General features: G+C 42.4%; 1 protein-coding gene across 18 annotated transcripts in view; it reads left to right on the forward strand.

The window, feature by feature from the left end:
- unc80 (unc-80 homolog (C. elegans)) overlaps positions 1–14,542 on the forward strand; it is a 62,788-nt gene extending 48,246 nt beyond the window's left edge. For 7 of the 18 annotated variants that reach the window (XM_086067157.1, XM_086067163.1, XM_086067159.1 and 4 more), the window contains 9 exons: positions 402–586; positions 675–840; positions 2,842–3,265; positions 5,418–5,474; positions 6,760–6,841; positions 8,514–8,619; positions 8,812–8,832; positions 9,096–9,298; positions 12,175–14,542. In XM_086067157.1, the coding sequence (XP_085923283.1) occupies positions 402–586; positions 675–840; positions 2,842–3,265; positions 5,418–5,474; positions 6,760–6,841; positions 8,514–8,619; positions 8,812–8,832; positions 9,096–9,298; positions 12,175–12,606 (1,676 nt within the window). In that variant the 3' untranslated portion in view covers positions 12,607–14,542. Of the gene's footprint in view, positions 1–401; positions 587–674; positions 841–2,841; positions 3,266–5,281; positions 5,475–6,759; positions 6,842–8,513; positions 8,620–8,811; positions 8,833–9,095; positions 9,299–12,174 lie in introns of those variants that run through there. The other 11 variants (XM_086067175.1, XM_086067167.1, XM_086067172.1 and 8 more) reach the window with 8 other exon arrangements.
- Positions 14,543–15,005: the final 463 nt, after the last annotated feature.

The following is a 15,005-nucleotide window of genomic DNA, read 5'->3' on the forward strand; positions in this document are numbered from 1 at the left end:
TATGACAATATGCTACAATAATATCAGAGCGTTTGATTGGCCCAAAGCAAACAGAAGTCAAATTACTCCATTGGGCATCAGTTCCACATATCACTAGCATGATAACGTGGCTATCTTAGTTATGGTTGAACAGTTGTCTCAATTCAACCTTTATGGATAATAATGAGATGGATGACTGAGCATCTACAAATTCATTTTCAAAAGTGTGATTTTTTATTTATTTTTTTATTGATATTGTGACATTAAGTTAAAAATGACTTTGGTACTTATGCTATCAAGCTAGCGATTTGTAGCTATGCATATTAAGCGATCCGGCACAATTGACTCACAAGTTTGAGAGCCTCTGCTGTAGTGTTGTTTGCTTTTCCTGTCCTGGTCGCTCACCTTTGTTGCATCCCCAGCTCTGAAAGTGGTGTTAGTGTGCTTCGAGCGCTCTCTGGGGAACCAGTGGTATCGTCTGAGTCTGCAGGTGAAAGAAATGGCCCTCAGGAAGGTGGGCGGCCTGGCCTTCTGGGACTTCATTGACTTCATCGTGCGGACGCGCATCCCCATCTTTGTCCTGCTGCGGCCCTTCATACAGTGCAAGGTGAGGCAGCACTGCCGCACTTGCTCCGTTTATTTCCGGCATGTCCTCCTCACCGTCTTTCCGTCATTTCCCTTCCACCCGTGTCTAGCTGCTGACGCAGCCGGCCGACTCCCAGGAAGAGATCGCGGCCCGTCACCACATCGCCGACCAGCTTGAGCGGCGCTTCATCCCGCGGCCTCTGTGCAAGAGCTCGCTGTTTGCCGAATTCAACAATGAACTCAAGATCCTCAAGGAGGCCGTCCACAGCGGCTCTGGTCAGAATCGCTCACTGCCGCCGTTTGATTGGCATCCTCTAGGGATGGAACGATGCATCGGAAAGCCATTTAATAAAAATAAATAAAAAATAAAAGCATCATCGTTTTCAGAGGTGGGTAGTAACGAGTTACATTTACTCTGTTACATTTACTTGAATAACTTTTTTGGGTGGAAAGTACTTCTAAGAGTAGTTTTACCACACAATACTTTTTTACTTTTACTTGAGTAGATGTGTATTGAGCTACACTAAAGTCGTTACCCGCCGTCCTGTTCATTTACGTATTTCCACGTTTGACTGACTGTGGGAGCGTTTCCGCTGACACGAGTGATGTGACGTTCACGAAACGAATCGAGTCTTTTGAACGGCTCTTCAATGTGACGATGAGAGCCGAGTCTTTATAGAGACCCCGCCCCCTTCTCCCGCGCTCCACCGTTCGCTTTCGGAGGGCGCGTCATCTTTGCATACGAGCATCAATCAAACGATTAACTTGTAAGTGGGTCGTTAAGCTCTGAAAACAAGCAAAACGAAATACAAAATCATCGCGCATGCCTGCCTTAACGTCGTGGCGGAAGTTTGAACACGACGAGTTCAAAAAGTTGCTTTTATTATTATAATTTTTTTATGATTTGAAGATGCCAACATTTGCACATCATTTTATGTTTTTTGTCTTATCTGATGACATTGTTTTTAAAAACTAAGTCAGACTTCATGTTTACGCAATTACTCAGTACTGGAGTATTCTTTTCAGCGAATACTTTTTACTTGTACTTGAGTAATTTTATTTTGAAGTAAAGCTACTCTTACTTGTGTACAATTTTTGGGGACGGACACATTTTGGATATCCGGTATTGTTTGGCGGTTCTTTGTGGACTCCAGTAAAAAAAAAAAAAAAAACCTGGTTGGATGTTTTACGTTTTTTAAGTGGCTCCTCGTTTACTTAATGTGGAAATTCATCGTCTATGGCCGCTGTATCAGATGGAATGCACTCGCGGTGAAAGACATGTCGCTGATGTAGTGTCGTATTAGTGCAGTAGAGGGCGTCATTACGCTTGTTGAACAGATACAGTATCTTTAGTCTTGATCTCAAACAAGCGCGGCAATAAAAAGATAACAAAGGAAAGAAAGAAAAAGCACAATATGATCAGATGCAAGATTGAGAAAAGGCAGAAAGATGCAAAACTTATCATTTACATTATTTAAAATCACAGTCCATAAAGACGTACGCAAGTATTTCAATACATTTTAGAAGATTAAAAAGAAGTTTAAGGAGAAATTTCCTTGTGAAGGAAAATAGTAAAAGAATCGTCAACAAAGCTTGTGGAAGCTTCTTTCTTCATTGTGTCTGTCTCAAAGCTGAGAACGTGTTGCCGGGGCAGAATATTAACCTTAACCACAAAGCACCGATAACAAGATGAAAATGTAGTTAAACAGTCCAAATATCCATCCATCCATCCATTTTCTGTACCGCTTGTCCTCACAAGGGTCGCGGGGTTGCTGGAGCCTATCCCAGCTGGCTTCGGGCAGTAGGCGGGGTTACACCCTGAACTGGTTGCCAGCCAATCGCAGGGCACACAGAGACGAACAACCATACTCACAATCGCACCTATGGACAATTTGGAGTGTCCAATTCACCTGCCATGCGTGTTTTTGGAATGTGGGAGGAAACCGGAGTACCCGGAGAAAAGCCACGCAGGCACGGGGAGAACATGCAAACTCCACCCAGGAAGGCCGAAGCCCGGACTTGATCTCACAACCTTTGCACTGGGAGGCCGACGTGCTAACCAGTCAGCCACCGTGCCGCCAGTCCAAATATTATTTGTTTAAAAAAAAAATAATAATAAACTTAAGTTACAAAATGTTCATGTTCGTAACGTGGACCAAATGTAGATGTCAAAAATAAAACGTCATTTGCTTGTCAAATGAGTAAGATTTGTATTTATTTTTTCAAAATGGAATCTGGCCATTCACTCATGGTTCCATCCCGTACGATCCTCTGCAGCGTACCAGGGCAAGACGTCGATCAGCACGGTGGGCACCTCCACGTCGGCCTACCGCCTCAGTTTGGCCACCATGTCGCGTTCCAACACGGGCACGGGCACGGTTTGGGAGCAGGACAGCCAGCCGTCGCGCCAGCCTTCGCAGGACACGCTGAGTCGCACCGACGAGGACGATGAAGAGAGTCGGACACGTTTTCACCTGCCATTGTTTTTTTTTTATTGCCTTGTTCTTCGCCACGTGACCTCTGCCCTCTCTCTCTCTCTCTCTCTCCCTCCAGACGACTCCATAAGTATCCCCAGCGTCGTGAGCGAGCACGAGGCCTTCTTGCCCAGGCTGATAGCGGAACGTCGGTTCTCCAGCCACGCCACCGGCTCGGCCACTTTGCAACCCCAAGCCCCCCGCAGCGCCATGCTGCCCAGCCACAGGTAACTCTTTCATATGTCTTATGCTGTGGGAGAGGTCAAGTCAGTCAGAGGTGGCGAAAAAGGCACACAGCATGCCTTGGTGGGGGGGGGGGGGGGGGGGGGGGTTTCGGGGAGTCAAACTATGAAATAAAAAAAAAAGAGGTCGCTCATGTTGTTCATGCCATCAAAACATGTTCCCATAGATTGACTTATCGACCAAGTCACAAAATAATGCTCAAGTAGCAAACAATAACTGAAAAATGGCATCTTTGTTCCATTTATGCCGCCGGTTCGAACCTCAAGAGCTCAATCCAGATTAGTGCTGTCACTATGGAAAAATCCATTAATCAACTCATCGGATTCATTATAATTTTGCATTAAAGTATATTACGAAAGTTTTTCCCCCCCAGATGACTGTTTACTAACCATTGATTGGTGTTTATTTTGTGTACTTCATGTTTGTATAATGATTAAAACAAAGGGGGATTAATTGTTTTCCAAAGTAAAGACAGATTTGATGAAGATAATCAATCTTCTTTCATGAAGGACTACAGAAATCAGTCAACAATTTACTGTTGATATGCTGAAATCAAAGGGTTTGGAGCCATTTTAAATTTTAAAAAAATGGCTCCAAACGTTTATTTGATTATTATAATAATTGTCGATTAATGTGATAATCGATTGTCGATTCATCGATTCACTTTGACAGCTCTAATCCAGATTTCACCTTGGTTGACTCGACCTCTATTTAAATGGTATGTTGTCATCCTCGGAGGGTGAAAAAAGTCACTTCTAGACAAAGGAGTGGAAATGACAGATATGAATTTTCAAACGTAGACTGTAAAAGTAAAATGTGAGAAATATCCTCAAGTAAAGTAAACGAAAACTAAACTGAAAAACATTTTCATCAGTGAAGTAAAATAAAAACTAACTGCAATTACATTTTACAAATATAAAACTATCGTTATAGCAACGGATCATTTTAAATGTATTTATGTTGGTAGTACTGTTCGACTGTACAGAAGAAGGAAAGTCGAACAGTAATTTGTAGTGTTGTTCCAAAGCTGGTTTAAAACAGTGCATTAAAACAGCGGTGACGTGCCGATACCATGAATTCTGACGCTAATATAGGACTTTGGATGCAGCGTCTTGTGTCTTGCTCATGCACGACATTTATGAGATATCCTATTGAATGCTCTGAACCAATGGCAGGACAACTTTTTCATGTTGAGAAAAAAAAAACGTAGGTATCGGTATGGTATTGGCATCGGCCGATACTGCAAAGCTGGGTATCGGAATCGGGGGCCAAAAAACTGTATCGGAACAACACTAGTCATTTGGAAAATGTAATTTACATTTTTACACAGTAAGTTTTTTTTATCTTGCAATAATAAAAACTAACAACCTTGCAAACTAACTGAATTTAAAAAACAAAAAACTATTATTATAACCCCCATCCGGGAATCTTTGAATGTCTCACGATTCGATTCCGATTTTTATTTTTTTTTTATTTATTTATTTTTTTTTTTTTGGCCTGCGATTCGATTCAGAATCGATTTTCGATCAAGAGCGATTTTTGTTTCAAAATGATTTGATTGACAATCTATAGATGTGCAAGGAATTGTAATGATCTACTCTCGTCTGACTCGCTAATGCTAATTAACGCGCTACTCGCGGCACTTTTATCACTCAAAAGAACGGCTCCACGCTGGAGAAAAAACAAAACTTATTGGAATAACTTGATTGTGACTTTTTCCTTCTGCTCTCTAATGTGGCTACAAGTTAACAGTGTGCGTGGAACCACACTGCCCCTCAGTGGCCAAACCGGGTACAACATGAACAGCGCTCCAAATAAAGGCACGAACAAACAAAAGGCAAGACCGTATCAAATTTAAATAAAATCGATTTTGGCACATTTAAAATCGATTCTGAATCGTACTAAATGAGAATCGCGATTCTTCTGAGAATTTATTTTTGATTCTTCCCACCACTGGCTTTGGTTTGTATGACAATGTTTTTGTTTTTTTGACTCGGCAGCTGCGGATAAGAATGTTTGCAAAGCCGCAGCTCTCCCTATAGCCGGCAGGAGGCGCTGTGGGTGGTGATGGATGAGGACTTAACAGCGTAAACTCCCGCTCTGCCCCTCCCCCTCCGCCTCCCACCCTTTTTACAGTGAACCCAATGTGCTAGATGAGTCCCAGGGCCTTCTGCAGGAGGGTAACCTCTCTAGGTACAGTGCCCCCCCCCCCACCCCCCTCCCCCCGACCCTCTTTCTGTGTGTGTCCGCTGCATCTGTCCAGCAGTGGGAGGGGCTTGGCCTCCAGACGGCCCTCCTCTATTGGCTGCCTCTCCGTCCGATCACTCATCCACATCCAGTCCAGTCACCTCGGCCAGTCACAACTTTCCTGTTTCTCTCTTTCTCTCTCTCTCTCTCTCTCTGTGGGTAAAATGTGACTTGTGTCTGTGTCCCCTTCCCCGAGCTCCGCCCCCCCCCACTGACCCTCATCTTCTCAGCTCATCCAACTGCGCTATCCTAACCAGGCTTCCCCTCCGACCACCAAATCCAAAGCTCACTTTGAGGGTCCTGGGGTCAAGGTGTTGTGGTTCTTTCATCGGCGCCATTGATGTGTCACATTGCTCACGTGTCTATCAGGCTTCTCGCTGGTCAAATTGGCCGTCCGAGCGCGGATAGCAACCCGTCGAGGGGCGAGGGGGTTCAACTGCGGTAGCGACCCCAACACGTGTTGGCCTTTTTGGCAACAATTGGATTCAAACCACATTCTCAGCCGCCAGGTCGCGAGGTTGCTACTTCAGCCCCCCCCCCCCCCCCCCCCCCCTCCGTCCCCTGCTGTGTTTCAATCATAGCAAACTTTTGTGTGTTGTGAATCGTTGGCTTTCCATCCACTCATTTTGATTCCAATTTTCAACAAATGCCAAAATAAAGCTGAATGGAAACGCTACCAATTCCAAAAAAAGGGCCCAAAATTCGCACCAAGGTTTTTACGCTTGGAGAGGGAGGATTTTGTAGCGTATGGGGGAAAAACGGAAAATGCTCATTTTGCTGATGGAAACACGGACAAGACCGTTTTTGAGCCGATGTTACGTCGCACGTACGAAGAAGCGAATATTCATGCATTTTTCCACGGAAAACGGCAAAGAAGCGTAAACCCGTACGACGTCATCGCACGGCGCAGTCGCTTCCTGGGCGTCGTCTTCTTCTTTTAAATGACTGGTGGATCATCATCTCTTAAAGGTGTATAGCGCCACCTACAGCGGCGGAGTCCGCTCGCAATATTCGCAAAAAGAACAACAGATGAAAGTCGCTTGTCCGTTTTTGTGCATTTTCAGTCAATTTGCTTCAAACAATTCGAAACAATTGGATGGAAACCTGACTAGTGAGTAGAATAGCACAATAGCTGCAAAGGTGGTGATTGTTGTTGTTGTTGTTGTGCTCTTCTTGCGTTCTCAGTCACACACGTGTGTTATATGTTTGTGTCTTTTTTGTTTGTTTCTAGGGTTGCCAGTGTACAAAGCGAGCCCGGACAGCAAAACCTTCTCATCCAGCCTCCGCTGGGGAGGAAGAGAGGCCTGAGACAGGTAAAGGCTTTGATGAGCTTTTTGGGACTGCCTCCTTTTTACAAACAGTGACAAGTCAGGGGTCCCAAACGCGCGGTCCACGGGATGATATTTTGCGGCCCTATTTCGTTTCCTGTTTTTGTTTGTTGCCGTCAGACTCATGACAGCTGCAAGGTTAAAATTTATCATAACAAAAAAAAAAATCAAAAATTTATTTGGTTAACAAAATAAAATAAAATGAAAATGCTTTAAAAAAAAAAAAAAAAGTGAAATTAACTGAAACTACATTTTATGTTAATAAAACTAAACCTAACTATAATTATGGAGAAAATGTCCTTTGTTTTTAGTTTTTGGCAATTCGTATAATACATGAAGTATTTGAAGCGTATTTTTTCCTGATGTTAACTCACTGATCATACGCGCCCGTCACAGGGCGGCCATCTTGCACTTCAATTAGTTATAATTCTTTAATTTAAAAAAATATATACAAGTTTCCTCCTGTAAACATCATTAAGCATATAATTAATTATTCATGTATTTAAGGCAAGTTGTAAAATGTCTCAAGTTCTCATGTTTATGTTTAACAAATTTAAAAACATCGTAAATCATGCTGTCCTGTCTCAAATGTTCTCCGATTTCCATCCTGTAAATGTATCGGACGGTATGCCGAGAAACGTTTCACAGGGAGGAGCAATATGGCGGCCTCGCGGCTTCAAAAGTCTCGGCCTATCGGCTATCTCTTCAGATCGGTGTATTAACTGGAATAAGGACGTTTGAAAGTGTGACGTCATCCAGCAGCAGCCAATCGAAAAGCAACTTCAGATAGCGTCGCTTCCAGGCCACAACTTTGCCCGCTTGACTTTTGGCTCCAATGGCTCGGATCGCTCGGGAAGAAATGTTTTTTCATTTTACCATTTTAGTTTATTGAATATTGCGAGCAAGTGAAACACATTAAAAAAAAAAAAAAAAGAAGCTAAAACTAATACTAAAACTAAGCTTCTTTGGGTTTTTTTTTTTTATTTTTTTTTTTTAACTTAAACGGACAAAAAACTAACAGAACCACTCTGAAAACTAATTAAAACTAACTACATTAAAAAAACAAAACTCAAAACTAAGTCAATTTCCATAACCCTGGACAGCTGAATGCAATTCTGGAGTTTTTTTTCTCCAAAACAGCAACTTTTGAACGCACAGAAAAAGTTGCTCAAGAAATCCGACAGCATTACTCATCAACATGCTGAGGAGTTGTCGACCCGCTCACCAATCTTGTTCCTTTTTTCGAATCGTTTTTTTTGGTGGAATCCTTAATGTGGCTCGATCTCCAGCGGCCCAAAAGTTGACTTTAAGACGCGTGCACAAAATGGTTTCTGCTTTCATTCTGTCTGAGAGAGAATTTCAATACAAAACAAAACATGTACTATATTATGGAAGAATATATTTTGTAGTTTCAAAGTGATTTCACGGAAATGATCAAGCAGTTAGTTTTTTTATTAACGCTGTTATTATAACACGTGGTTAACATGAGGGCGTGGCCAGTCCGATTTTTATGACTTGGAAACTCCAATAAATGAGCGTATTTAAAACATATCTAAAATAAGTCATCTACAGTTGTAAAGGATTCACACAACGTTTGTTCTGTTGTGACAGCGTTGCCTCCCCCCCCCTTTTTTTTTTTTTTGTTGTTACCTTGTAGCTGCGGCGCCCCCTGCTGTCCATTCCAAAGACGGAGCCCCGTGGTCGTTCCGGAGCTCGTCTCGCCACAACTCGCAGGAGCATCCAACCCAAAAATAAACCACTGGGTAACGGCGCCCGTCTTCACGCTCTATAGAGTCAAATAATCAGCTTAGAGCAATTTGCACACAAAGGTCATAGGGAGGTCACCCGTCTCCCCCGTCGCACCTCGTGTCTGTTCCGATGTTTGTTGAATCCCCGGACAGCAAACTGACAGTTGCCACTCTGTTCTGTCTCATGCCTTTTGTTTCAAAATAAAGAAACTTTGTTGGACTGTGAAGGTGAGACGCACCCCTTTCCTCTCCACCCTGCAAGGCCCCGCCCCCCTCGTTCTGCATCCTCACCCAGTAGGGCGCTCTGCATGTCTGTCTTGCAACCTCCCTCCCGCCTCGCATAGCCAACCCCCCCCCCCACCCCTCCCGCCTCCTTTAGTAGTGCTGATGATGTTCTTGACAAGTGGAAGCGTTTCCAGATACGCTGCGGCGGCGGCGGCGGCGCTGTGTTTGACCTTGTGCGCATGTGTGTGCGCGCGCGCGCCCCTCAGCAGCGCAAGGAGACCAAAAGCGGTCGGTCACCTTCACGGAAACGCAAGGGCAGCAAACGTGCGCGGGAGGCAGCAAGCCGTCGACCCCCGGCGGCGCCGATGCCCCCGTTGAGGGCAGGAAGCCCAATCACGCCACACTGGAAGTGCCCGCCGCCTCGTCGGCCACCGTCATCGCCGATCTGCACAGTCCCGCCAAAACACAGGTGAGCGTGTCAAACTTTATGGCTTCAGGGGGGAACTTTTTATAAGGTATATATTGACCATATTTGTGCCGCAAATATATATTTTTTTAACAAAAAAAAGAACTTAACCAAATTCAAGTGAATTTAGTACTTTCGCTATCAAATATTTTTAGAATCGATGAATCTATCAATTATTCCATTGCTTAATCGACGAATCAGATTCATTTGAATTTTGCAATGAAATGTATTAGAAAAGTATTTTCCCCCTGATTGCTGTTTATTAACCAGTTTGGTATTTATTTCGTACTTTGTATTCGTATAGTGATTTTAAAAAAAAAAAAGGGGGGGGGGGATTTTACCGGTTTGGTCATTGTTTTCCAAATGTCTTTTTTTGATTAAGCTCAGAACTCTTTCATGAAGAACTACAGAAATGACTGTTTTGATTATTTTAAATTTAAAAAATTAAAAATTAAAATAGTTGTTGATTAATGTGACAATCGATTACTTGTTGATTAATCAATTAATCTTGACAGCTCTAATTGAATTGAATGATTATCAATTGCTAGGTGTGAGGACACACCTCACATTTTTATAAACATTTTACAATATTTGTCATAGGACAGCAATAAAGAAATGACAATTAATGTATGTTTGTTTTTTTTGTATTCTAATGTAAAGTAATAATAAATGTCCCGCAGCCTGGACACCAGTTTAAATGTATTGTCTTCCCAAAATAGCTCAAAACACAAGCATTAATGTCTGGAATGACGGTGAGTGGGTGCACATACTTTGGCACAGTTTCACTTAAAGGTCTACTCACTTTTGTTGCCAACAATTTATGCATTAACTCATTCACTCGCAGTCGTTTTCAGTGAAGCAACCCCCTTCGCTCCCCGCTGTTTTTACGGGATGTTGATTGATTTTGTAAGGCCCACAAAACATTGTGTTCTATTGCTATCAAAACATGGAAGCTACCAAAAGATTTGAGTCTCTTCTTTCATCAGGAAAAAAAAAAGTATATTTCTATCTGTTTCTGAATGTAGCTTAAGTTTTATCATTATTCACAAATCTGTTGAAAACAGTGGGGAAAGAGTTTTTTTGCAACATGGCTCTGGCTGATCTCTTATACTCCGTTGCCACCTGCTGGCCGTTTTTGTAATAACTAGCATTGCTTGAAGCTACCTTTTCAGGTCAGAAGCCGCATCAAAGCCTTCTGTATGCATGAAGGCGTACGACAGCAACAACAAAAGTATAAATAGGTTTTTTTGGGAGCATGGCAATACAGCATTTAAAATAGAACATATTTATACGTTTTTTGGGAGTAAATGAATTGATTGCTGTGTTTTCAGCTATAGCTAGGGATGGTCAATATCACTTATTTTCCGACCGATACCAGTACGAGTATTCGACTTTTGCGTAGTCACCAATACTGATAAGCGCCGATTCAACTAGTACTTTTGATAAAAACAATGACAGATAATTATAGAGAAAGACCTACGGTACGGTATACGGTATATCCCAATATAGCATTTATCTGTATGAGCACCGTCGACGGGAATTCCCGTTAATGAGAACCACAGCAAGTAGCACCGTTGACGCAAATTACCGTCAACTATGAGTTTTTTTGTTTGTTTTTTTGTGAGGAGGGTGGGGGGGGGTATTTCAGTGGGCGGAGAAATGTCTTGGGTAGGTAGCGCTGGTTTCAACAATAAGCCAAATAAATAAAAAAATTAAAAATAATTGATAAAGTTTGTCAAATGTGAAATTCTTACATTGGTGATATTTTTAAAAATGTATTATTTTGTCATCTTGTTGTGGTGGTTGTGTTTTCTAGAACAAAAAATGATTGACAGATATTTGAGGCAACACTAAAGCAAAAATCATCAGCATCAAAGTCGCTGTTGCCATCAAATATGGCAGCATTTTTTTAGTTCAAAATATAGTGATTTGGACGAAAACGCATGTTGTACTGCTGATTACTAAAAAAAAAAAAAAAAAGGAATAAGGTGGAGAAAAAATACTTTTTGTGGTGAAGGAAGAGCGTCTAATCATTCATTTGGTAGTTTGTGTGTTGACACAGTCATGAAATTCTGTGAGCCTCGAAAAAACACTCGGAATGCTCCAAAGTGACTTGCATGCAGACGTTCTTTCTTTTCTTTTCTTTTCTTTTCTTTTAATGGATGCCATTCAAACCGTTCAAATTGCTTGGAATTAAGCCAATTTTCTATTCCTCTAATTTCTCATTTGTGGTTCCTGAACTGCGACAAGATGAAAATGAAGGCCATTAGTATTAGTACTCACACATCCCTAGTTATAGCAAAATGTTATTTCTTCTGTTATATAATAAAATATTGACCAAAATGTTGACTCACTTTTGTGAGTGACCCAAAAAAAAAAAGCATCAAATGAGTTTAATTTGCACTGAAAACCCGGCAACACGAGCGTTCACATTGTGTTGTGAACGACAAGATGGAAGCTAATTAAAAAATAAATAAATAAAGATGGAAGCTAATTACGGGCTCAACGGTGCCAAACATTGCCCAAAATATTCATAAGTTGTTCACATGTTGAAAACTTTTGAACCCTGGTCTGCAAATTTCATATCCAAGCTGCAAATATTTTTTGCTGCGCTTGCCTTGCGTCATCTTCACATTCGAGAGAGAAAAAAAACCCAAAATGTTTTCGCTTTTATGTAACGCGGTGAGGTTCGTCTATTTGCAAACCCTTGCCCTGAAAAATTGCCACATGATGGTGAGAAGCATTGTTTTGACTCACTTCAACAAGATGGCAGTAAGTTTTTACTTTAGTTAGTTAGGCCCCCCCCCCCAAAAAAAAACCCATCCCCAATTTGAGAAGCACTGCTTTTTAAATATGTGATGTGAATGTATTGTCTGCAGGTTGCTCCTCCCATGAGCAGCAAAGAGAAACGCGAGCAGTGGGGCCTCCGCAGCAGCCTTTCCCCGCCCCCCTCCATCTCTCGCACCTCCACCCCAACCCCGCCTCCCCATCCCTGCTCCCCCCTCACGCTCTCCAGAACCAGCTCGCCTTTGTCCCGCACGAGCTCGCCGCTCCCCCCGCCCCTCCCGGCGCTGGGCCCGCCCCCGCCGCCGCCGGCCCCGCTCGTTCCTCTGCCGACGGCGCCCCGCACCCGAGAGAGTCCCGGGGACGCGGACACGGCCGCGCTGCTGCCGCAAAGCAACACGCCGCCGCAACTCAGCGAGGACGAGGGCACGGAAAACCCGCTGCTGGCGCCGCTCCTGTCCGCGCCCTCGCCTCGCCGACTTCCCTTTTCTCCCGTTGACCTGGACTTGGATGAGTCACATGTGTAAAGTCCGTTTTTGATTTCTTTTTGGGCCAATTGTCGGCAGACGAGGCGGGTCAAGCCATATCGTCTCATGATGACAGCAGCAACTCTCTTTAATGTACAAAACATACACAGTCGACTTACACAACACTGTGACGCTTACAGTTAAGTTATTATTATTATTATTATTATTATTATTATTCTCTTCTATAACAGAATGTATATTTTAGCAGCGCTCCGAGCATTCGCAAATGATATCATTAAAGGGACATGCAGTGCTCCCTGGCGCCATCTAGTGGTGAACTAATTATTCCTTTATTTTAAATAGTATATAGTATGCAAGAAAATGTTGTATGGCATAAACATATTTGTTATTTATATAATCGGGTCTCGTAATCACTCATGACTCGAGCTGCCATGTTTTTGCCGCCATCTTCCTGCTACGGATGCCGTCACTGATCGGAATATTTGACTTGATGGCCAACAGGCCAAGACTTTTGAAGCCGCGAGGCCGCCATATTGCTCCTCCCAGGAAACGTTATACATTTGCAATATCCAAATTGGACAACATTTGAGACAGTAATTAGTAGAAACGGCAGGATTTTACGGCCCTGCGATTGGCTGGCAACCAGTACAGGGTGTACCCCGCCTACTGCCCGAAGCCAGCTGGGATAGGCTCCAGCAACCCCCGCGACCCTTGTGAGGACAAGCGGTACAGAAAATGGATGGCATGATTTTATGATGTTACATTTGTTAAACATTAACAAGAGGACATTTTATAACTTGCCTTAAATACGTGTATAAATGATATGATGTTTACAGGATTATTAAAGAATTATAACTCATTCAACAAATCTGTCAAATCGAATATTGAGTTGTAAGGAACTGAGCGATACAAGAAAAATCTTCAAAGCAGCACACTTGTTTTTTTAAAAAAAAAATTATGTTTTTAACTTGTTCAAAATAGTGACCACCCCGCCACAAACCCCCACCCCTGCGGCCCCGGCACTTTACTAACTGCCTACGATCTAGATATGTCTAATCTGTCCCAAGAGCTGCCAAGTCGCCGAGATGCTCGTTCGCTCACGCAAAACAAGAATTGGTGCTCGGCTTGCCAAATGTGCTCTCTCTGAGCGCGCTTCTCATGATATTCTTTGACCACTAGAGGGCGCTGGGAAGCACTGAATGCCCCTTTAAATGCAGTAAACATCTATGAGGGTATATTTAATAAGAAAATGCTGTCATATGCAACAGCGTGTTATTTATTCTTCAATTATGATTCATTATAAGCACACACAATTGTATTTTTTTGAACCTTCTCAAATAATGAATTGAAAATGTCGTGTGTTCATTTTGCTGTGTGTTGCGATGCCGTCGTCGTGACCTCGTTTCTCATGTCACGCCTTTAATGGGAAATCTCAGATAGCTTCAGATTCGATTCTTTGTTGAACGCCGAGCGACGAGGATGTGCCATATGTCCAACCGACACGCCGTTTGTCAATCCGGTTCCTTTTGTGTAACGTCACACGTTTATTGCCACAAATTGTTCACGTGTTCTTGTTCTGGCCTGTTAAGACCGAGCGATATTTGTGCCATTGGCTTGTATGTTTAATGTATGTGAAACAAACATCAAATATATGGATGATGATGATGATGATGATGATGATGATCTATACATACTTTGTAATAGTCAAAATAGCCAAAAATCATCATTACTTACTCGAGGCAAAGTTTCAGATTTGCGTTATTTATGTATCAATTATTTATATTGCTCAAAAAGTTTGTGAACCTCTTGAGCAATTTGGATTTTCCGATTGTTTCAACCTGATTTTGTTGATGACGTTCGATATTAAATAGCAGGTGTATGTTTATCAATTCAATGCATTGTTCTTTTTTTTCTTTTTCTTTTTTAACCCATTGTGTCGTCAAAACTTGATTAAAAAGAGTTTTTGGTCAATTCATGAAGGTGCAAAAGTAAGTGAACCCTGAGCTGCATTGCTTAAAACAAGCAGTCAAGGAGAATCAGGTCGGACAAATTGGTAGCGAAACGAACCACCGAAATGGACCGATGACGCGAGAGGTTGAGCGAAGAAATTGCGCATCGCTGACTGAAACGGAGACAAAAAGCACGTCACGTTACGTCTTACCCGGGTTCGGGTTTGGGTTTGAAGCCATACAGGGCAGTCATGCTGACAGGAAGAGAAATGTCAGGAAGTGACAGCGCATCTGTCTGGGGAAAGCTATCTAGTCATCTAAAAAAAAAAGGAGCATATCATCTGCAACGAGACAACACTGAAAATAACTGTATATATAAATATGTATGTTTTCAGAAATTAGGGGGACAATGAAGAACAAAAAAAGAATCCTAATTGCTTTATTTAAAACGTAAAATGTCATGTTCCTTCTACATAATCATTTTTATTT

Source organism: Leptonotus elevatus, chromosome 2 (genome assembly GCF_054856555.1).
Source record: "Leptonotus elevatus isolate MCC_2025b chromosome 2, RoL_Lele_1.0, whole genome shotgun sequence".
Classification (NCBI taxonomy): Eukaryota; Metazoa; Chordata; class Actinopteri; order Syngnathiformes; family Syngnathidae; genus Leptonotus; species Leptonotus elevatus.